Source organism: Tauraco erythrolophus, chromosome 31 (genome assembly GCF_009769465.1).
Source record: "Tauraco erythrolophus isolate bTauEry1 chromosome 31, bTauEry1.pri, whole genome shotgun sequence".
Taxonomy (NCBI): Eukaryota; Metazoa; Chordata; class Aves; order Musophagiformes; family Musophagidae; genus Tauraco; species Tauraco erythrolophus.
Window position 1 is genome coordinate 1,003,241 of NC_141495.1, and position 23,766 is coordinate 1,027,006.

The 23,766-nt window shown below is 61.9% G+C and overlaps 1 protein-coding gene across 4 annotated transcripts; it reads right to left on the bottom strand.

Moving 5' to 3' along the window:
- Positions 1-431: 431 nt before the first annotated feature.
- On the bottom strand, positions 432-23,714 carry SARNP (SAP domain containing ribonucleoprotein). Of its 4 annotated transcripts, XM_086628565.1 has the most exons (11): positions 23,656-23,714; positions 23,033-23,132; positions 22,698-22,744; positions 21,697-21,764; positions 20,578-20,629; positions 19,550-19,623; positions 18,812-18,840; positions 18,279-18,304; positions 17,184-17,252; positions 2,546-2,635; positions 432-903 (listed from the first exon to the last, which is right to left on the bottom strand). In XM_086628565.1, the coding sequence occupies exons 1-11, from the start codon at positions 23,689-23,691 to the stop codon at positions 862-864; spliced, it is 633 nt and encodes a 210-aa protein (XP_086484691.1). In that variant the 5' UTR covers positions 23,692-23,714; the 3' UTR covers positions 432-861. The 4 variants fall into 4 exon arrangements, with proteins under 4 accessions (XP_086484691.1, XP_086484693.1, XP_086484692.1 ...); XM_086628567.1 differs by lacking the exon at positions 2,546-2,635; XM_086628566.1 differs by lacking the exons at positions 18,279-18,304; positions 18,812-18,840 and having other exon boundaries at positions 21,714-21,764.
- Between the last annotated feature and the right edge of the window lie 52 nt (positions 23,715-23,766).

Genomic DNA, 23,766 nt, shown 5'->3' on the forward strand with positions numbered 1-23,766 from the left:
CCGATTCCCGTCAGCCTCAGCCGGGGAAGGGACCGTCCCGCGCGGGCGGCGACCGCACACGTCGTGTCCGTGTCGGAAAACGTAGGATAATGTAATTGAGGAGAACCCTTCCCTGACGTCCACGCCGGATGCGCCGGGGGGGAGACGTCAGCGATCCAGAGCAGGACTCGAGCTCCAGACGAGGCCCCGTGGGGAAGGGCACGGCTGAGCTCCGGGCCCGTTTCCACCACCAGGGTGGAGGAGGAGAGGACCGGGGCAGTCCGGGAGGTAGGAACTGGCACCGGATGGCAAACAGACCCCGCGCCTCAAACCGGCCCTCGCTTCAGCGGCGTGCCGGGAGGCCTTAAACCAGGCAAGCGACCGCCGAGAGCGCGGCAAATCCCGCTCCGTCTGCGCCCCTCAACGCTCTCCCTCCCTCATCATCAGTTCCTCCCGTCGCTCCATCTGCCCGTCGATTTATCGGGCAGAGTTGGGTTCTCCCCTGCGCAGGCGTTTCCCAGCAGCGCTGGGAACGTTCTCCGTCTCTCCCGCCGGATGGCACCTCCGGCACGAGCTGCTGCCAACGATCCCACCAGCGGCTGGGAAAGCACCGGGTCGGGGGACTGGGGGCTGCCTGAGATGCACTGAGAACAGTTTCTTCTTTTTGTTCAAACTTTTCTTCATTTTAGACATGATAACTTGGAAAAAAAATTAAAACCCAAGTGGCACAATCGTACAACTACGGAGGGTTCCCTGTCTACTCGTCACTAAAACCTAGAGAAATAGAGTGGGAGTGAGAGAAGGTGGTGGGAAGGGGGAGGAGGAGTATGCACGCACTCGAGAGGCACGCTGCGGACGGGCTGACGCTGAAAAGCTCCGGCGTCAGACGATCCCGAAGCGTTCTGCTCTTTTCCTCTTCTTTGCCTGCAAAGGGGAATGACAAGAAAAGAAAAAAAAAAAAAAAAAAAAAAATCAATTCTCAAACCCAAAAAGAACGAGTTTTTTAAAACCTTTCAGGCAACCCAACGGAGAACGTATTCAAAATTCGGTACCGGTGACTACGCCGGAGCTCGGTGGCTCCGGCCCCTTCCCGACACCACGATGGTTCAAGGAAGCACCAAGAGTTTTTCTCCTACCACCAGGACAAAGGGCGCCCCGAAATCCAGCCGTAGAAACATACAGTGCCGGAGATCCGGTGCCGCCGGAGTCACTGCCTCTTGCTGGCAACGCGCTACAAAGGGGCTGAGCCGGGAACAATGCCCACTTCAGAGGCCTGGAAAGCCTTCCCGGCAGTGGGGAGGTGGGAAATGGAAAAGGGCAAAGGGTTAACACTCTCCTATTCATGGAAAAGGTGAGAGGGACACACTAAAACGCATTAAATACACTATTGCGGCTCTCGGATCTGCCTTTCCGCCGATCCACGCGGGGCGTATAAATCTTAATTTTAGCAGGATAAATAGCCCGGGGGCAACAGGAGCCCTAATCAAGAATCTCCAGGGAAGGTGCATTTGAGAGCACACAATGCCAGTAAAAAGCCCTTTTTGTTCCAGGCACAATCTCCAAGTGACCTAACGGAAAAGCACGGAATCCCGCGCCGGCCGGAGGGGCTCATTCTCCCATGCTCGGCAGAAGGCTGGGAACGGCGCTCGCCGCTCCGTGCGGGGCAGGGCTTCTGCTGCAAAACCCGAAACAAAACCCCCAAAAAAGAAAAAAAAATGCCAAAAAAAAGCCCCCAAACCCCACCTGAACTGCTGAGACGGCGCTTGGGAGCCGAACAAAACCCGCTCCCGTGCCGCGCCCCGGAGCCATCCGGTTAAGCAGCTTCCGAGACCCAACGCTCGCCCTTTGCCATCCGGTAACAACCACGGGCGTCCCCACCCCGGAGGGGTCCCTTTGTCCCACCCCAGAGGGGTCCCTTTGTCTCACCCCGGAGGGGTCCCCGACTCCGGCTCACCCGTGCCGGAGCCGTGGGTATGCGGCACCGTAGGCGTGCGCGGCGCTCCCCGGAGCTGCCGTGTGCCCGCAGGTGATTCGGGATGCCGCGAAGCAGAAGGAAGCGGAAAAAGGACGTGAAAGAGCAGAAAAGGGCCCGGAGGAGCTGATGGGTTCCAAAGATGGGTTCCAAAGATGGGTTCCAAAGATGGGTTCCAAAGATGGTTCCGAGGGGAGCAGAGGGTCCGGAAGCACCCAGGACACAGGGAATTGCAGGGGAGAAGGAGCAGATCGAGCACATCGGCTCGAACCGAGGGGAGGAGGAACTGGAGGGGAATAAACTGGAGCAGAGCAGAGGTGTGGGTGTGTCCCCATCTCTTCCAGAAGCATCCGTGCCATCCTGCAAGAGGGGGAGCTGGATGCCAACGCGTGCTGGCACGCGCCTGCGGCTCAGGAGACTCCGGAGCAGCCTATTTCCAGCAGGAGCCAGGGGAAAAACCGCCACAGATGGGACGGCAGAAGCCCAACGCTCAGTGCCAAGGCTGAGCGGGCGGGGGGAGCGTGCCCACCACCGCGCGGGGTCAGCCCCGTGCCACCCCCGGGACCCCCTCGGCTGCCCCGGCAAAGGTTTTACCTCTGTGTCCTCTGTGGCTCCAGCCCCGGCTGAACTCGTTACGATGCCGAACCGCTCCTTCCTCTTCTTCAGTTTCTCGTCGTCTTCGCTCTGGCACAAAGAAAGACCAAAATTTATTTTGCTGGCAACGCCCCGGGGTGCTGGTTTAACGGTAAATCACGTCCCTCCTGCCCCCCCTCTGCCCGCAGTCGGCCGCCACCGGCTAAAAAGAGCCGGAGCGAGGCGGCGGCGAGGCCAAGCGGAGCGGGAAGAGGCGGCCGCGGCGCCTTTGTCTGGACACGGTCCAGGGAGGATTTGGGGAAGCGCCGACGGCATCTCCTGGCCCGGGGAGGGCGGCTCACCAGGGGGGGTCTCGCTGGGCAAAGGGTCTGGGCAACCGTGGCCCAAATGCGTTCGGTTTCCCCCCGCGCCGCACAGCCCCTCGCCGCAGGGACCGCTGCCGGACAGCGCGGTGAGCGCCGGCAGCGCCACCGGGCCGGCGGCTCAACCCTCCTTCCCGGAAATCCTCTGCGCTGGAGTGTTTTGGAGATGGTTCCGCCGTTGGGACGTGGCCACCTTCGCCCACCTGCTCCGTTCTGCCATTCCTCCTTCCCGTGCTCGGACACCGGAGCCATTGGCGAAGGTTCAAACCGCTCTGGGTTTCACGAAGGAGGAGGAGGAGGAGGAAGAGGAGGGGGGCAGCAGCCAGGAGCCCTCTCCCAGCCCAGCACCCATCCAGCTTCAGATCATTCCAGCTTTCAAGAAGCAGCAACGCCCCAGAAAAGCAGCGAAACTGGAGGGCTGGGAACAAAGGGCGCCGGGAGGGACTGCCGGCACGGGGAGAGGGAAGGGAAAAGCCGGAGCAGCACGACGCGGCACGAACCGCGGCCGCACAAAGACGCCCAACCTGGGCACGAGTGACACCCAACAGCCTCTCCAACACCGCTGCCGCGCGGCAGCTCATCCCGCAAGAACACGGTCCCGAAGCCGCTTCAGGGAAGCAAAGCTCCTCCGCGTCTCCGATAGAAGGAGAGGGGAGGCTCTCGGAGGGGTTATTTATTTTATTTATTTTTTGGGTAAGCCACCCCCGTGCCTCCTCCCCCCCAGCCCTGCCCCGCGGGGAAGGCGCAGCCCCGTCCCACTAAATCAACACGGCCCTAACGATCGCGCCCACTTGACCCCCGAGCGCGCCGGTGTCAGGCGCCAACACGCGGACAATAAACTTCCCTCCCTCGGAGCCGCCCGCTGACAGGGTGTGATTCATGGCGTGCCGAAACCCCGGCCGAGCAACATCACCTCCACCAAAACGCCGCCATCGCCGCATCCAGCAAGCCCGGCACGCACATGGGTGCGCCGGCGTCCGCGGGGAAAGGTGACCTCGCTGGCAGGACGGCGGATTTATTTTCTAACCTTACCGTGCCAGGCTCCTTCCCTTGGCGCTCATGCCACGGCAGTTATTTTGTGGTTTGTCTAAAAAAGGGGAGGTGGGGGGGAAAAGGACAGAAAAAAGCTTTTATAAAGGATTCCGAGCCCGGAAGCAAAGTCTTCCCGGTGATTTGGTAACAAGGGAGCGTTGCCACAGGCGCATGGATGGATTTGTGCCATGTGAGCGATCCCAAGGTTTGCATTTCGACCCTTAAGTGCCACCTGCGGGACCGCAGGGCGCTGGCCGGGCTCTGCTCTGGGCTGCTGGTGGTGGTGGCATCCCAGCGCCACGGGAACGGCATCCCACCACTATGAAAACACCATCCCACCGCCACGGGATCGTGCTGCGGGATCAGATTCTTTTCCGAGCAAGATCCGGGCCCTCTCTTCATCTGGAGTGCCCAGTCCAACCCCCCCGGCTCCACGGGGGCACACCCTGCACCACTCCGGGCAGGATTGGGCCCTTCTGTTCCCTGGGTTGGTGGCCCCGTGCTGCTGCCGACCCGAGGCCGGGAATGAGGAAGGGAGGGAAGGGGGCTCACCCCTCCTGCACCACGGCGTTCCGACGAGCCCCTGCAGCATCCCGAGGAACTCCACGCTCCGAGGAATCCTTTCTGGGAGGGAGTGACACGAGCCGGGGAGCTCCCCGGTGTGAACGGGAAGAGGTTCTGAAGGCAAGGGGGCTGTGCAGCTCCAGCCCTGATTAAATCCAGCTCTAACCACTCGTCCTCCGGCTCGTATCGCTTATTCCCAAAAGGGAGAAGGATCCGTTTGAAAAACTGGATCGTTCCCGCTCTCCTGGGAGAAGGCAGAAGCGTCACCGCTGGTGCTGGAAGAGTTAATGCCAAGAGGCATTAATTCGTGGTTTCCATGGTGCGCAGAGCTCTGGCACTCCTGCCCTGCCAACCCATGGATCCCGGCTGGATGCCGGCCGCAGGCGGAGCACAGCTGGTCACCTCTGACCACCACTTGCCAGCTCCCGGCGAGGGACATGGCGGCCTTTGCCGACAGCGAGTTCCTGCGGCGGTGGAACACGGAGCCGCGGCAGCAGCTCCGGTGCGATGTTCTGCTCAACCTACCGCAGGATTCCCAACTTTTTCCGAGGGGAAAAGCCCACCGCCGGCACCGCTCTTAAAGGGGGCGCCGAAGTCGATCCCGGAGCACCGGAAAGCATCTCGCGGGCTTTGGTGCCCAGGGTGAGACCGGGAGAGCCCCCAGTGCCAACGGGCTTCCGATAAACGATTCCCCAGGAGCGTCTCCGATCTCATCCCGAGCAGCTGCGTAGGGAGAGGGATGAAGCACCAGCCTGGCTGGTGAAGTGGGCATCTGTGCGGCCGCGGTTCGTGCCACGTTGTGCTGCTCCAGCTTTTCCCTTCCCTCTCCCCGTGCCAGCAGTCCCTCCTGGCGCCCTTTGTTCCCAACCCTCCAGTTTCGCTGCTCTTCTGGGGCGTTGCTGCTTCTCCAAAGCTGGAACGATCCGAAGCTGGATGGGTGCTGGGCTGGGAGAGGGCTCCCGGCTGCTGTCCCCCTCCTCCTCCTCCTCCTCCTCCTCCATCTCCGTGAAACCCAGGGGCGGTTTGAACCTTCGCCGATGGCTCCGGTGTCCGAGCACGGGAAGGAGGAATGGCAGAACAGGAGCAGGTGGGCGAAGGTGGCCACGTCCCAACGGCGGAACCGCTCCAAAACACTCCAGCGCAGAGGATTTCCGGGAAGGAGGGTTGAGCTGCCGGCCCGGTGGCGCTGCCGGTGCTCACCGCGCTGTCCGGCAGCGGTCCCTGCGGCGAGGGGGGAGCCGAGGAGAGCCTGGTTCACTGCTCTCCTGGGGAACCCAGGAGACCCCGGCACGGATTCAGACTGGGCAGAGGGACCAGCGCACGGGAGATGCTCCGCGTGCTCGGCTGCCATCCGCAGCTCTCCCTGGCGCCGGGCACAGCGACAGCCGCGTACGTGGGACGGCAGCGCCGCGGCGCGCAGGGAAACGACTCGCTGGCACAGCCAGCCCACGTCGCCACGAAACCCCGAGGCCGAGCTTCACGCCGCGTGGGCACAGCGCTTCCTTTCTCCGCAGATTAGGGCATCCCCAGGAGGAAACCGCTCCGGATTCGCGGCGAAGCCCGGAATATCCTCATCACAAAGGCAGAGAGACAGACAGGAGCCTCCGGAATCGCGTTCCCGGGGAGCGTGCCCGCGCGTGCGTGTAAAAGCGGACCCTTCTGGTCGCTCCGCCGTACCTCGCCGCGGGATGACGGATGGCGGGATGAAAGGCAGAGCCCTGAGGCTTTCGGGCGACGGTAGATTAATGATGACACGGCCTTGACCTCCGAAAGGTAAAGGTTACGGAACACTCAAGGGTAACTGGGCTTCCAGTTTCACAGCCGGAGGGTGATGACAGCAGCCGGCGGTTTTATTCTCGGAGACACTCCAATCCTCGGACGTGCAGCTGTCACCCACCACCTTTTTGAAATTCATCTCCACCTATTCATCCCTCCCGTTTCCTTCCCCTCGCCGGCTCCGAGCGCTGCCCAGTCCTCCTGGAGTCGACGCTCCCGCACGCCGGAGGGTTCGGCAGGAGATGGGAAGCGACAGGGAAGCCCAGGGTTTATACAGGAACATTCCCCGTGCACATCACACCCTTTCCCCGTTCCCATCCGCAAAAATCGCCCTTCACGCAGGAGATCTTCCCCCCGTGGTGCGCAGGGATGAGGAGTGATGGTGGGATTCGCGCTCGGCTCCTCCCAAAGCCCAACGAAACGCAGGGGGGATCTCCAGCCCTTTTGTCTCCAACAGCACCTTGTGTTTCCAGCTCCGACGCGGAGCTGCTCGCACAGGGATACGCGCCGAGACCGAGTCAGCAGAGACGGCCGCAGCCTTTGTCCGAAACACCACCAGCACCCCGCTGGGACCGGATACACGCGGCAGGAACGGAACTGGAGTCTCCATCACCGTCCTTACATGGCTTCAGAAGGACCCTCTGTTCCACCGCCGTGGAGGAAGGACTTCCCAACGGCACAGCTGACGCCCAATTCACCCCGCGTCCGCGGATCCGAGGGCCTCGCGGTGTTTCCGAAACGGGAAACAGGGCGTTATCTCCACGGAAAAAGAGGACGAACCCCCGGCACCAGCAGCTCCGCTTGGAGAAACGTCCCACTCGCCGACTCGCGGCGGCGACGTCCAACGGCCCGGCTCAAACCACCGCCGGCTCGGGGCGACCTGCGTGGTCCCAGTTTGTCTCTCTTGGAACTGGATGACAGAATTATCCCACAAAGTCACCTGAAGTCGGAGCAAAGCCTGACCTTTCCGCTGACTTCCTCTGCCAAAAACCGGCTCCGAGCGCCGGGGACGAGCCCAGCGCAGGAGCTGACCAAGCTGCAGCCTCCGCAGGTCTTTATTTCCCAACGGAGACGGGAAAGAGCACGAGCTGTTGGAAACGCCGTGTCCGCTCCGGTCGTACGCCGGGGAGTTCCCGACTCGTTCATCCACACTAACGAAGCCGGAGGAACGCCGGAACGGTGACCGGCTGCTTCCTTGGACTAACCCACCTTCTCGGCAACGTGGTTTTTTTACACAATCTAAGGGAAACAGGCAACGGCAGGCTCCATCCTCGTCCTTTCCTCCAGCACACAGTCTTGGAAAACAGGTTGGGAAGGGAAAAAACACCCACCCCCATCCAACCGCAGTGTTTCCCACGCATGGCGCTGGGCAGGAGCGGCAGCTCCGAGGCTCCTCCGTGTCGCGGGAGCGATCCCGCTCCGGAGGTTCACGCTCGCCCGGAGCGGGATCGGCGGGGCGGGATGGGATGAACATCACGGACATGTGCTGCGCCGAGCCGAAAAGCATTCCTGGGCTTCGACGTCAGGGACGGAACAAGCACACCGGGAACGCCGTCTCCGGCGCGCCGCGAGGCAAAAGGCCTCGGAAGGGGCTTTTTATCCCTCCGCACGCGCCGGATGGCACCTTAAACACCACACGGCGTTCCGGCGGCTCTCCCCGGCCGAAGGGAAGGCTTCGAGGGCAGCCCCCGGCGCGCGGCGCCCCCGGGAGCGCGTTTCGGAGCGACACGCCGGCTCCGGAGCGGGAGTCAAAGCCGCGCGGCAGAGTCCAGCTGTTATTAAAAAGAGGCAATCGGGCGATGACTAAACACCATTTGAATTGCACATTAGCTCTAGATTTAAAAAAAAAAAAAAAAAAAAATCCATTCTATTCAAACCCAACAAGCGCAAAAACGGCAACACACCGCGGCAACGTTAACCCTTCCCCTGCCGGCGGCGGTGCAAACCCACCGAGCCCACTGCGCTGCCCTCTCCGGCAGACCTCACCGGCTGGCTGAGAAATCAGAACAGAGTTGTTTGGAAGGGACCTTGGGGACCATCCAGTTCCAACCCCCTGCCATGGGCAGGGACACCCTCCACCACACCAGGTTGCCCAAAGCCTCATCCAACCTGGCCTGGAACACTGCCAGGGATGGGGCAGCCACAGCTTCTCTGGGCAACCTGTGCCAGTGCCTCACCACCCTCAGAGGGAAGAATTTCAGCCTTAGATCCCATCGAAATCTCCCCTCTTCCAGTTTAAAGCCATCGCCCCGTGTCCTGTCACTACACACCCTTGTCCAAAGTCCCTCTCCAGCTTTCCTGTAGGCACTGGAAGGTGCTGGAAGGTACCGCAGTGTCCCGAGCGCTGCTCCTTTACAAGCCGGAGGAAACGCCGGTAAAAGGAGATGAAGCTGCCGTGAGTTTGGAGAACGAGGAAACTCTCGGGTGCAAAGGTGCCCACTGCAAGGGCCACGGTGGGCAGAGACGACCACCGGAGCCACGCGCGTTTACGCCCCCGGAGATCCCAGCTCAATTTTGACTCACGGGTGGTTTCACCTCCAGGCTCCGTCCATCCACGGACCCAAGGGCCGGGAAGCCGGGCGAGTGCTCAGCACCTCTAACCCCAAAGGTACCAGGTTTTTCTGCCAGAAGTGGAGCAGGTTTGGAGAGGGATCACCCCAAAAGCTCCCACAGCCTCCAACAACTCCGCACCCCACAGACCGGACACGAAAGAGGAACCTCGGGGTCCCTCTCAAAAGCCGCAGACCGAAGACTCGGTGCGACGTCACCGCAGGGCTGGCGCTGCCGGGGATGTGAAACCGCCGCGAGCGGAGCCAGCTCCCCGAGCGACCTTAATTCAAGGATCAAACGGAAGCCAGGGGATCCTCGGCGGAATCCAGCGAGGCTCAATCCACCCCCAGCCGTTCCTCGCGGCACACGCACCCCCCGTGTGCTTCCCGGGGAATTTGGGGCTGGTTTTACTTTTTTTCCTCCGCCGGGAAGAGGGGTTAAGGGGAAACCTGACTTGGTTTCTCCGGCTGAGGCTCAAACGGGCTCGGGAAGGCCGGGAGCGAGAGCGCACCGGGTCTGCCATTCTTCCCCCGCCGCTCCTCCGAATTCCTGCAGCCAAATGGTTCAAGAGCCCCTGAATGGGACATAATGACATCATTGATTGAATCATATAGAGGGGGAAAGGGGGGGGGGGGGTGGGGAAAAGATGTATTTGTGTTACAGACAAAAGCGAAGTTCTGTTTCACAGCGGGGCCCAACGAGGAACCAGATGACTGGGCAGAGGGAGGTCAGCGAGTCCCGTGTCCCCCCCCCCCGCCAGCGCCATCCCCCCGGGAGCGAACCCTTCGCCACTCCCCGAAGGTTTGGCCGGGGCGCGGAGCCCTGTCAGGCGGCGCCGGCATCAATGGCGAGCGGGAGTCCCCCTGACCCCGCGCCGCGCTCGTCGTCGTTTGTTTTTAAAAATGACATCGCGGGGGCGTGCGAGCGCGTAGAGGGCCGGGGCGGAGGGGGCAGCGCTTCCGAAGGAGGAACGGTAAACACCGAATCGCCGCCGGAGCCGGCGCCGCGCCACGCTGCCACTTCTCCTTTGGTCGTGCCACAACGGCTTTTCGGCTTCGCGACAGGACTGCGGTGAACACCGAACCGCGGTTTTGGCACCGGGTTCGCCGAGACACGGCGGTGCCGCACCGGCAGCCCCGCAGAAGAGCCTCCAAGCCCTCTGGGAGGGCGGCTGGATGCCGAGGTGACATTTCTGTTGGAAAGTCGAGTTATGAGTTTCTCCCACAGCTATTTTTTTCCGCCCTGCCTAGGCTCAGGCTGGAGAAAACATCCCATGATACCCAGTAAGCGCTGAAAAGAGAAGATAACGAGAGCCGCAGCCTTATCGGGCGCAGGAGGACACAAGATGTTCTCATGTGCTCAACCACAAGAGCTTCCAGTCCAACGGGAAGGACAACGACACGGCGTACGGCTCCCGCCACCCACCCCGGGGACAGCTCCCTGCGTGGGCTGGGAGAGCCAAGGGTGGGCTCTGGGGTACCCGACACCACCCTACGGTGGGCACACGGGCTCCAGCCCCCAGCAGGGGTCACCTCCTCTTTCCTACAGTCCAAAACCTTCTCCACCAGGCCATCCACACCCCGAATTCCCCACGGGCACCAGAACTGCCACGGTTTAAGCACTGCCCACAGCGAAGGGTGGCTCCACCTCTACCTGTCGGGAGCTCGTTCATGGGGAAGCGAGAACGAAGCCCTCGGTAAGACGCCAGGTCAGAAGGTCTGGAATTGAAAATCCAGGAGAATCCTGGCAGATAAGGAACAAAATCCACAGCGGAGCACGTGCAAGAGGGACAGGAGGGTCTGCCTGGAGGAAGCCTCGCAGTTCCCCCAGTGTTTGCCACGGCACCTGCTCACCGCCGTCGCACAAGAGCCGTGCCGCTGCCCGCGCCGTCCGAGACGGGGCGGAAGGAGTGCGGGTGGCTGAGGCAGCAGGAGAGAGGGAAATTATTTTGGATATGCTGGAGAGGAAATGCCAGAGGGGAGGAAATAACAACAGCTGAGAGCAGAAGTGACCAAGGGTCACCGGGGAAGGGCTGCTCGGAGACGCTGGCGCTCCGCCTTCCCAGCCCCTCGGGCACCACGACTCACCCGCCGCGCGGCTGAACTTGAACCCTTCTGGCACAGCCGAGTTTCAGGGGAGTGGCGGAAAGCGCCGGCGTGTCCACCACGGCGAGAGGACGGGCTTCCCGGGAGCGTTACGCTGGCGTTCCCGTGCGGTTACGTGCCCGCGAGCGCACGGTCACCCTGAAGCCATGCGGTTACGCTCCGGCCCGACGCAGCAACGCGGAGTTTGCCACGACACACCGAAGGCTCCTCGTGCTCCGCGCCCCGGCGCTGCGTCTCGTTAACGTCCCCCACTTCCCATTAGTGGAACTCATCCAGAGGATCAGAGAGTAAAACATCTGGAATGGCAACGAGCTTCGTGCCGCTCAAACGGCGGAAGGATGGCGGAGGTGGGAAACACGAGTGTATTTCCAGCTTTTCAGCCCCTCGAAAGGCACCTTGATCCAACACTCGTGTCCCAAACTCACCCATCGGGTCAGTCTGAATTCCCAACTCGCAGCCGGGTGCGCGGCAGAGAACGCGCCGGCGCAGAGGTCGGGTTTTTTTACCTCTCCCCGCAGCGACAGCAGCTGTTCAGGCCCACATCTCCTCGGGGTTTCAGAGATGTTTCTCCTTCTAGGAGCAAACCTACAATATTTCTTCCTCCCTCCCTGCGTACCAGCCCAGAGTCTTGCAAGAGAAGAGGCTGGTTAGACAAAACATGTTATTTGTCTTCTAGGAAACACAAGACCTTAATTTCCTTGCACAACCCCATCACTGCCAGCTGGATCACCAGGGATCGGGATGGAAAACCACAAATCCATCCCTCTTCCCAGAGGGGACTGTGGCATTGCCCTTGGCCAGCGCACATTGGGGCCACCGTCACCGCAGCCCTCGCGGGGCAACGGTTGCTTTGTCTTAAATGAAAACCACAAAAGGGAAAACCAAAAGATCTGCTGGACCTTTGTTACGTTTGTCGTGTAACCTCAGACCTTATTTCCCCATGAAGGTCCGGGCTCATCCTCGACCACGCCGGCACGTGGGCTCTGCCGAGCTCTCCCTTCCTTTCCCCTTCCCGTGTCTCCGACGGCAGCTGCTCTGCCCGGCGTCTCGCAGCCCGGCTCAGCGCCGGGGCCCGGCTGCAGCACGATGCCCGCGTCCGACCGCCTTTGTCCAGGGGTGCCCTGGGGCCGAGCGTCACCGCGTCCAGCGTCGGGGAGGGCTCTCTGGGCGCAGGAGTGTTGAAAACAAGACCACAACACCCCCCTCCCCATTACAAGGGAGATCATAAACATCTCCCCGGCCGTGCCCTCCGCCCAAGGATGCCGCCTGCGCCGGCGATTCGGTCACCAGCCCCTTCGCCAAGCGCCCCGGGAGGGGGCAGGGGCAGCGGAGGCCTCGCTTACAGCACCCTTGTGCTAAAACGCCCGTGACTGCCAGCACCATTCTTCACCTTGTCACTTCCCATTATCCTAAACCCACAGGGCTGCATTCAGCGGATCGACTTGGAAAAGGGTGACGTGGCTCGGCAGGGGCTGGGGGAAGGAGCGGCGGCGAGGGGATGGGCGGCGCGCACCGCCGGCACGCAGCGAGCCGGGCACGGACCTGCGCGGGGCGCCGCTCCCGCAGAGAAAAAAAAAAAAAAAAAAATCATTTCTCAGAGGATTAGTGCTCAGTTCCTACAAATCCTTCCAGGAGCCAGCTGGAAACTCTCCAGCGTTTCCTGGCAGAAGTGCCAAGGTTGGAGCGCCCCAAAACTGCCCGCTCTCTCCTCAAGACCGAGGTTCCCCTTTGGATATGGGCACCGTTACCTCTCTGCAGTTGGATCTGCTCCCCAACAGCTAAGGCAAATAAAAAAATTAAATAAAAAGGCATGAAACAGCTCAGCCTTCTCCGTGTCCGCTGCTGAGCCTTCCGCAGGGACGGACCAACGGCGCCCCGGGCTCCCCCCCACGCTCCTCACTAGTTGCATTATTTCCTATCTGGATCTTCCGACGTCGTTTCCGCTCCCCATGCCGTGCTGGCTGCACCCTTCTATCCTGACAGAATTCCTGCTTTCTGCAGAACGACGGAAAAGTTTCTCTAACGAGGGAAAACACGAGAGGTGCTCACGGGCGTCGCTGGTGGTTTGCTCTTTAACCAGCACCACCATTAACCTGCCCCACTGAATCCAGCTGCCCTAGTTACCACCAGTCCAACTCAGAGGGAGACACTACATCCTTTAAAAATTCCCTAAAGCAGTTTTTTTAAAAATACCTAAAAATATTAAGACTTAAAAGCACAACATCACAGGGATTCCAGGGCAGAAGTGCTCCCATTCACCGCGTGGGCTGTCACGACACACCAGGCAGGGCACCGTGCCCGTTCCTGCCGCCGCGACGCCGCTCCAAGGGGGAGAAAACCACTTTTGGGTGGTGGATGTAAGAGCCCCGAGTGCTCCACAAATCCCTGCGGAACGCGGCAGCCCCGGAGAAGGACGGGCAGGCAACGCGCGGACGAGCCGCCGGCTTCCCAGGACAAACACTCCGAATTCGCAGGGCGGTGAAGACGCTTTTCCTGGGCCCTGTTTGGCACATTCCGATCACGGCGCGCTACAGCAGGTGAAAGGGAAGGTGGGAGATGAAGAGGGATGAAGATGAAGCCCTCGGGAAGAGAAGGGCCGGGTTAGAACCCGGAGCAGACGGCTCTCCTCCGCTCTACGCGGCACGCAGAGGACAGCGACAGCCAGACACGCAGCTGACGACCGTCAGAAAAAGTGGAATTTGGAAAGAAAAATAACAGCCAGGAGCACGTGCCCTTTCCAACAACGCCGCAGCGACTCTCCAAAGCGACAGCAAAAAGCGTTTCTTGCCGACGAAGCGGCCGCTGACGCCAACCGCGCGGCTCCGAACCGCAGGCGTGTGCCACCGCGCGCGGCACGGCCGGCCCTGCTCCGCGCCAGGCGCCGGCCTCGTCCACGAAGCCTTGTTGGAAGCTCCTTGGAAGCTCCTTTCCTCTGCCAACATCTCCCCCCTCGCCACCCCGCGCTTCCTGGGTGGTTAATAGCTCCTCATCCGGGGCTGGCGGGGGGTTTTTGGGAAGACTGCAGGCAGAAAAACCATCCAGGAGAAGGATTCCTCCCCAGCACGCTGTTACGAGCTCGCTGGAAGCCAAACAATTCCGGAATTGTTTTCCCTCTCCCATCTAGCTGTTTTGTACACACAGGCTTCCCGCCGCTCCGCTGACCCCGCTCCGCTCCGGCACCGCTCCGACGTCACGCAGCCACCCCGCGGCCCGTCTCCCGGAGCGCAGCTCTTACCTGCTCCGTGTGAAACACGTTCTCATTAACTGGAATTAAACCGGCACCGATCCAGAATCGCCACTGAGTATTCAAACATTAACCCTTCCTCGCCGGGACGGTCAGCACCTTTCGGTGAAGGTACCGCTGCACCGGATCCGAGCCGGGATCCCGCAGGGATCTCGACGTGTGCAGCTGTAAAATGGGAGATTTGCAAGTTACTGGGGTGACGCACGGCTCGGGAGCGGGGCGCCCCGCTCCCGCTGCGGACGGGTCACTCCGCCTCTCGGACACACAAACCGAGCTCTGAACGGCCAAGGGTTAATCAGCTAATTGTTGGGAGGCAGTTGGAGACCTCCACCTTAACGAGGGGATAGAAAAGCCAATTATTTCAGTCATCTGTTCCGATCGGGAAAGGTATTTGCTAATGCAACATCGAGGTGGCAAACTGAGCTTTTACGTCATGCCAAGGGCTCCTGCTGCCCGTTTGGTGCCAACGCTTCCTCGGCAGGAGACTTCCAGGGCTATTTCACACAAAACCAGAAGCCATCCCTTGGAGAAACGCTTCCGAATCGCAGCCCCGACGCAGGCAGCTCCCTCTCCAGCACGTAAAACCCGCGGCTACACGTCGTCCCCCGGGGAGCGGAGAGCTGGAGTGCTACAGGGAGCAGCTGCTGCGGAGAGGGAACGTTTCCACGTGGGGGGGGGGGGTTAAGTACAACTAACCGGAGTCAAGGGATGGCAGCTCCAGGTCAGCCAGCGTGTGCTCCAGCCGGAGGCCTCACAGGGGAGAGTCGCTGCTACAGGGAGATAAACGCCGGCTTGATTTATTTTAAAAATTAATTTGATGGCCCCGTTGCTGCCTGGAGACAAACGAGCACCTGCCTCCCGCTCCGGCATCGCCAACCTTTCCGCTCGCCTGCTCTCCTCCCGGCGCCTCGCTCAGCCTTTAGGCAGAGAGGAAGAGGATTTTAAACTTGAAAGATTTCCAGCCCGGAGGGCTCACGGAGGGGGAAGGGGAAAGGGGGATTTCAAAGCTCCAGATGAGTTCACAGCCACCGACGCGGCTCTGCGTTTGCTCCCCGCTCGCAGCAGCTCTGAAATCCCCCTCAGCTCCGACTCCCTCCCCCTCCCCAACACCCCCACCCCTCCCCAAACCAATTTGAATGGGAAATGAAGTGTGGCTCCGCGGAGACAATGGTTTATTGTAAAGTTTTTGCTGCGCCGCGCGGTATAAAAACCTGCCGAGGCACATGTAAACATTCGCCGGCACCAGGCTCCTCCGGAATGAAAAGCCATAAAGAACACCCAGGTGGGAAGCACAATACTACCAGCTAATTAAAGTATCCAATAATATTCCTCCCAGGAATGCCGGAGTGTGTTCCGCTCAGTGGGAGAAGCCACTTCCAAGCCCATGAACTCGGCTTCCCGGTGGAGCACACAAAAACACACGGCGCGGCGAGGCGAGCCGTGCCGCCGGGCACCGCGCCGGGACACACAGCGCGGCATCGGGCGATCCGCAGCCCCGCCACCGGCTCCGGACCGCGGGCACGTCGTGTGCCCCACCGGGGAGCTCAGCCCACGCGCTTCGGCGGTGCCGGGTTTTTGCCGCCTCCGGGGACCGCGGCACAGCCCGCTCCTTCCAGAAGCTCCGGCTTTATGAAGCCGCGGCCACGCCATCCTGGCCAGGGCCGGCCGCGGCCATAACCACTGACAGGGCATATATTCCTCCTGAAAAATGGGAGCTCCCAGTGACAGGGTTAATGGTGTTTGAGCAGCCTCTCACCCCGAGCTCCACACATCCCAGCTTCCATGCGCTGGCCTCCTTCCCCACCCCCAAAGGGCGAGCAGAGGGAAGCGGGGGGGAACAGCGACCTCCAACGCCAGATATTTTCTACATCACTGAATTCCCAGGGCCGGCGGAATAAAGCGGAACGCTCCTACGTGGAGAAACAGGCGGCGGAAAAGGTCAAATCCATCCCCCCGGGGAGGAGAGGGGCTTATTTCCCGGGATGGTGAGATGAGCCTCCCCGGCCCTCGCCCTTCTCCGCAGCGGGGGGAGAGGTCTCCATGCCAACACGACCCAGCTGCTGGAGCTGGACGATTCCTCCTTGCTCCCGCTTTTTCCGAGCGGTGCTGCAGCACGAGGCTCGCCGCAGCCGCAAGAGGAAAAGGCTATTTTCGTTTGGGAAGCGCGCAGGATGTTGTGCTCATCCCCCAGCGTATATTTATCCTTTCTCCTCTTTTCCCCAAAAACGCTAAATTCATCTTCTCCCCGTTTGCTACAGAACACCTTTAGGCAGGGGATTATCGCCCGGGTAAGCGCCGCGTTTTCCGGCACGCGTTCACCTCCCTGCAGCCCCCCCGGCACGGCCAGCGCCCTTCGGCAAAGCCCACCCTTCCAGCCGGAGACCGCGCGCGGCTCCGGCTCCTGCGGCAACCGACGGACCCCGCCAGGGCGGCCCCAGCACACGGAGGCTGAGCTGCACCAGTTGCTGGGCACGAGGACCACTGAGGGGCTACGCTCAGAACCGTGTGTGTATTTTTCCCTGGAAAAAAAAAAAATCACTTTGAGACCAACTCCATCCCCCTGCAAAGCTCGTCTTGTTGGTACTTCAGAGAGCGATTCCCTACCAGGGAGCTCCGGCCGCGTCCGCGCGGACCCGGCTCCTTCCCCGACCGCCAACGCGCTCACGCGGCACGACTCAAAACACCTGAAATCAAACCAATTCCACAGCCCACGGAACGCTGCCTCTTCCCGGGATGAACAATCCTAAAATTCACCACCCTCAGCTCAGTAACTCTCCGAAGCGCATCAAGAGCCACACGCACAAAACGACCGGAGGAGAGGAGGAGGAGGAGGAAACGGCGCTGACCAGGCTCCGCCGGGGCGCGGGGCCCGCGACGCTGCGCTGGGAACAAGACGGAACACCTCGAGCAGCACGAAGGCTCCGGATGGTCGCGGCACGCCGCGAGCCGGAGTGCCGGGCTAAGCCGGAGGTGCGAAGGGCGGCGTGGAGGCCGAGGCACCTTACCTTCTTGGAGAGCGAGGAGACGTTCAGCCCAAATCTCTGAGCCCTTTCCTTTAATTTATCCATGTTTACCTACAAAAACACAGGAAACAATGTACAGATTTATTATTTTTTTTTTTAAATCATCCAAGCTGCAGGGATAGAGATAAGGCCGTCTCCGGAACAGACATGTGCGCAGCGATCAGCCCCAGGGAAAACTCCTCTGGGCGCTGTGCCGCACTGGCATCCAGCAGCAGCGGCTCCTGCCAGCTCCGAGGGCCACGAGGCAGACGCAGTGCCCTGGGCGAAGCTGCCAGGCTGCCCCTTCGCCTCCCCAAGGACAACACGCCGCAGCTGCTGCTCCCCCTCCTGCAGGAGCGGCTGTTTCGGACCGTGCCGGTGCACCGGCTGTACCCGGTGCCTTTCCCGCAGCGGTCCGGTCAACACGAGCAGAAAATAAAGAGCCTCTTCAGCAAACTTGCCAGTACTCCTAAAAATTGTGCCTGCTCTCTGGCTGCCATCGCTGCACCCTCACCCCTCCAAAACCACTGCGGCACATAGAATTGGGTCCCTGGACAAGCAGCTTCCCAAACATCACCCAGTCCAACTGGGTTCCCAGGGATGCGCCAGCCACCGTTACGGCACTCATCCCTAGCGAGCAGCCCTCCAGGGACGAGCCTTCCGCAGCACGGAGCTCTGCAGAGGAAGCCCTGGCACTGCCCTGCCTCGCAGATGCTCACCCGAGGTCTCTTACACCCCTGGCACCAGAGAGAACCAGAACCCGGACTGGTGACAGACCTTGTCCTGGCTTAACTCCGTCCTGCTCCTCCTCGGAGCGCCAACCCTGCACCGGCTGCCCGGCGTGCGACAGAGCCCGCAGCCCCACGGTGCCGCCGGCGGAGACCTGGGAGCCAGACGGGCAGAGTGGCCTCAGCCGTTAAATCAGAGCAATTTCCTACAGGCCATTCACTATTCCCATTCCTGCAGCATAATCCAAGAAACTCAAAAATAAAAGCACCCCAAGCATCCCTCTCTGCTCCTTCCAGCATTCCCTTCCGAAAGGACGGCACGTGCCAAGGGCTGAGCAGCAGGAACTCACGAGCAAGACGCGTTTCTTACCGTGGGTTTGCTGTCTGCAGGGAGCCCTGGAACGAGGAGGCAAGAAAAGAAAATCCAGTCAGGGAAAAAACATCGGGAGCAGCACCCTTCTGTCCCGTTTTCCCCAGCTTCCACCTCTGCTCCCCGCAGAACCAGTCTCCCAGTTTCTTTTTCACCCTCCCGTCAGCTTCTCCGCCCGCGGAATCGCTGCCACCCCGCCTCGCTGGGGCAGCTTTGGCCACCGAGCCCGTTCTGTGAAGCCGAGCGGCGTTGGCGCCCCGGTCACGGACACCACCGGGCAATCTGGGTGGCGTCTTCCAGTTGTGCTTAGAAAAAAACGTTGGGAAAAGTATTTGAACTACCAAGGGAACATCATGTGTCTTTTTCTTCCTGGCTCCATAACTCCTGCTCGGAGCTCCTGGGAGCAGTCAGGAAAAGGGACAGAAGGGAAAACAAAGGTAATCCCGCCAGCAATTTTTTTTTTTGTTCCCCAGGAATAATTAAATATTCGCAGTAAGGTCGCTCCGTGGATCGGTTCGGCTTCACCTCCTCACCTTTAGTCGCCGCCGCGGCCAAACCGAACCTGCAGAAGGCAAAGGGAGCGCAGTCAGGGACGGGGGCGGCGCCACGGCCAGCGCCGGGCACGCCGAGTCTGCGGAACACCTTCCCTAAGGGCACCTGAGCCAGACTGGTTTGGGGCAAGATTAACTGGAACGGGCCATTACTGGCGAACGTAATCACTGCAGCAGCTCCTGCGCTTGCTCGGCGTGCGGCAATTCCCCGCTTTCTTCAGAAAGCCAGAGTCCAGAAAGCCAGCCGGACCACCAGCAGCTCCCCCTTCCTCCCTTTCACCGCCCTGGCTTCCCAAAATAACCGAGCACTGCCAGAAATCCCACCAGCACTTCAGCCCCAGCAGCCTGCAAAGCAGGCGTCGAGCACCCCGCCATTGGGCACAGCCGAATCTGGCACGGTGTCCTGGTTTCAGCCGAGAGCCTAAATCCAAACCCCGGCACTATTCCAGCTGCTGGGAAGAAAGCCCACCCTACCCCAGCCGAACGCAGGGCACGCGGCGGTCTCCTGCCTCACGAGGAGGAAGCGGAACGCAGCGGTGTCTGCAAACCCTCCTGCCCACCGTGTGCCACGCCGGTGCCAACCACCACCTCGTTTCTGCAGCCTCCTGCCCAGCGCTGCTGTCCCACCACCCACCCACAGCCACGTTCAACCTCCCACCACCACCAGACATGTCCGGAGAGGCTTCCTCCCGAGGAAGAGGAGGCTCCAGGCGCACTCACCGAGCTGCCCGCGCTGCCTTCTTGCTCTCCAGGCTCACGGGCACGTTGAAGCGCTCGGCCCTCTTCTGCATTCGCTGGAGAAGAAAGGAAAGAACCAGCTGAGGCAAGAGCCAGGATCTGAGGGGACAGGAAGAAGGTTCTGGAGATGGAGAGAGGCACGTGGACTCCACACGCGGTGGGCTGACGTGCCAACGTGCCCTGTCAGACCAGCGGCGCGCGGTCCAGACCCCCGGCACCCGTGGGTACAGGGAGAGATGGCACAGGCACCGTCCGTTGGCTCATGCCATCCACGAAGCCACCCCGCAGCCTCCGGGACGTGAGCGAACGGCGCTCCTGTGGTTCTGATAAACACGGGCCTAATTAAAAAAAAGCTAATTAAAAGAGGCAAGTTTCTCCGAGTTTTTCAGGGGAATCGGCAGCTTCTGAGCGCGTTTGTGTGAAATCAGCTCCGCAAACGTGACGAAGCCGGGGAAGATAAAGGTGAGATGATCCGTCAGCTCGTGCCAGCCCCGCCGCAAAACTCCGCGGTTTCACGTGGCTGAGGCAACGGGACCGCGGCGAGTCCCGAGGGATGGGGATGTGCCGGGGCCCGGCGAGCTCCGCAGCGGAATTTTCCGCGTTCGGCACTGCAGGAAACACAGATTTACGTGCGTGGCGCTAATGGAGGCGGCTCGAGTCGGCCAGCCCGTGCCACCTGGCGCAGGATGCCACGGGGCAACGTCCATCTCTGTTGGCAACGGAACAATGCCGCGGGAAGGGCTCGGAAACCCTGAGGGAGGGTCAGCGGTGGCTGGCACGGGACAGCTGCGGCAGGGAAAGGCGTTTGGGACAACCCAGAGAAACATTCCTGGAGATTCAGCAGCAAAATGAAACGTGCTGCGGGGTCACCACCCCGCCCAGTCATCCCACAGCCAGTGACTGGGCAGTGAAAGGAAATCAAGGAAAAATGAAGCAGGTTTGCAACGGAAAAACCGGCACACGCGAGACTCCGAACGGCGCGGAGGGCGAGGCAGCGGACGGAGCCTTACCTCCATCTGCGAGATTTCCGACGTTATCTTCACCACCTTCTTCTCCGTAATCCTGGTGGAGTTGGGAAAGAGAGAAATGGGTCAGAACAGCTCCCACCAGTTCCATAGGGGGGTTCTCCTCCCGCCCCGTCCCCGGCAACGCCGCCACCACCTCAGCCGGGGCCCGGCTTTGTCCGGCCGCACGCCAGCACCCCACTACGAGGGCACCGTCCGAGCTGGACACCGGCGCTGAGGTGGAGCGTGATGCCCGAGAGACTCGTAACTGCAGTCTGGGGCACGGACCACACAGCCTGGCACTCTCCTGCGAGCCCAACTGGGGCCTTGGGCACCCTGAATTCCTTCGGCAACGATGGTAAATGAGCTGGAAAACACACAGGGACCAGCCGTGCCGCCCTCGCCTACCCAAGCACAGGTTGGGAGGAATGATTTAGCTCCGTTTAAGGCAGGAGGAACGTCCAGCAGATTCAGTGGGTGCTGCAGACACCTCGGAACGCCGGGCGGGCGCGCCAGCTGCGGACCCACGCGCCCCAGAACAACCCCCTGCCCGCCTCGCGGCTCCCAACAGCAACTGGTCAGGAGCCCAAAGCCTCGGCTGCCAGCCCGGTGAGCTTTCCTCCCTTCGTGGCCCCTCCGACACGAAGGATGGCTCTGCCCTGGTTCCCGGGGCCGTGCCGGCGCCCCGAGCCCACGCTCCATCTGGAACACACGCTTCCCAAATGGCGCGCGGCCGACACCAGCGGGACCAGGGAAAACACATAATGGAGGGGGCGTGCTCCAAAGTTCACGCTCCGCAAACAGCGCTCAGGCTCGAGGGGGGGGAACAAAAGGGGAAGAGACAAAGTTGGGAAGTTCCCAGGCGAAACGAAACAGCTCCCATAAAACAGCGGGTCCCAGCCAGCCCCATTAAGGGCTCCCATTTGGGAAAACGCGCGGCTTTTGTTCCCAGTTCCCGGACAGCTTTCCCATCCGATGCCCTGAAAGGCCGTAATGGTTTAACAGCACTTTCACAGGAAGCAATTCTGCCCGGGCACGGCACCCGGCGCGGCGCGGCCACAGCACGCCCCCTCCTGCCCACGCCGGCCCCGGGTTCGCTCCGGTCCGTTCCGCAAGGATAGTTACACGTCGGGCGATTTTACAGGCGGCTCTTCCACTTTGGCGGGCGGCTCCACCGGCTTCTGCTCTTCTTCCTGCAAGCGAAGGAGCGCGGAGAGGGAGGTCAGCGGGCAAACGCCGCGGCGGGACGGTGCCCGGCCTTTGGGGCCTGCACTGGTTGCAGAGGCTGCAGTTCAGCAGCACATGGAATCATGGAATGGTTTGGGTTGGAAGGGACCTCAGAGAGCACCCAGTTCCACCCCCCGCCACGGGCAGGGACACCCTCCACCACACCAGGTTGCTCCAAGCCGCATCCAACCTGGCCTGGAACACTTCCAGGGATGGAGCAGCCACAGCTCCTCTGGGGAACTGTGTTCCAGAACTCCCAGCCCCAGTCCGGCACAGTTTGGACACCAGCTCTGGTGGGCACAGATCCTCATTCTGCTTTTCCCAAGTCTAATCCCGTATCGGAAAGCCCGGGCTCTGCAAGGCTCGGGAAACTCCTCGAGCCAGACGTTCTCCGGCCCACACGAAGAACATCAGGACTACGCAGCGCCGCGGCCCGGCGCCGATCCGGCGGCGCTCGTCTCGCTCCTCGCCGAAAACTTTTTGTGAAACTGGGGAGAAACCTGCCCCATCCTCCACCTCGGCACGGAGCCCAGCAACTGGAAGCAGCCGCTTCCACCGGTGTTTTACGCGCACCGCGTTTGCTGTTTGGTTCAGGGCAAAGAGACCGGGGCGACGCGGTGCCAACCCTGCCGGGCACGGATGGAGTGCCCCCGCGCCGGGGCCACACGCTCTGCCGGACCCCCACCCCGTGCACTCGCACGTCCACAGCCTCGCGGAGCCTTTCCCAGTGGGTTCAGACCCAGCAAGGAGCGACAACGGCACTCCGAAACACGCGGCCCCAGTACCGCCTCGCTCCTTGGGCACAGAATCCCGGTGCAGCCAGCGGCAGGTGCGTGCCGCCGGGCAAAGCCGAAGCCGCCGCGCGTGCCACCAGCAGGACAGGCTCCCAAAAGATTTACCTCTATTTCTTCTGCCAGGACATCTTCTTCGTTTGCCTCTTCTTCGGCTGGAGGGGAAACGGACAGAGAGCTGCAGCAGCAAACCGCTTCCGTACCGCCGCTACGCCCTCGGACAACACCCGCCACCGGAATTTCACCCGGGAGAGCGGGAAGCGAAGGCAGTTACGGCGCAGGATTCGGAGCGGGGGCTCCTCTCTTCCACCCAGGAGCTCCGCGCCAAGGTGGGAACCCACGAGACCCCTCAGCACCAACCCCAGAGCAACCCCCCCCCGACAGCCGCGGGCACGGGAGCCCGCTGCCAACCCGACCCTGGCACGGCGCGGCGTGGCACCCACCGTGCTCCTCCAGGTACGCCTGGAGCCTGTTGATCAGATCCTGCTTGTTGCCTTTTGCTTCCAGGCCGCGGGCCAGGCACTCCTGCTTCAGTTCGGCCAACTGGGCAGGGAAGGAGCTCCCAGTTAGCGCGCGGGAGCGCACCAGTGAAAAGCGAACGGGGAACCCCCGAAACGCGCAGAAACCGGCCGGGACGAGCTGAGTTTTGCAGCCACGAGGGACGCAGCCCCCAGCCGCGCTCCCGGTTCTCCGGTTCCACCGCGACAACGCGGTTCCCTCCCGCACCCGACCGCTCCCCAGCCCCTATCGCGACCCTATCGCGACCCCCCCCACGGCCGAGGCCCCGCGGCGGTGCCCCGGCGGGGAGGCGCATCCCCCAGGCGGGATCAGGAGCGGGGGAGGGGGGCACCGCCGCGGGCCCTACGCGACCGGGGACCCTCCCGGGACTCCCCCGCGGCGGGGCGGCCCCGGCGGAGCGCTCCCATGTGCGTGCGCGGCCCCGCCCGCCCGGCGGGACCGGGGGGGAGCCGGGAGCGCGGCCCCGGGGCGCTCTGGGCCGCGGCCCCGCCGGGGAGAGCGCTGCCCCCGGGCCGGGGCCCCGCTGCGGCGGCGGCGCGGCCGGTACCTTCAGCTTATGGAGCTCCACGGTCTCCGCCGCCATCTTGTCGCCCCCGCAGCGCGCTGCCGGCCTCACCCCTCCCGCCCCCGACAGCCCGCGCACCGCCCAATCAGCGCC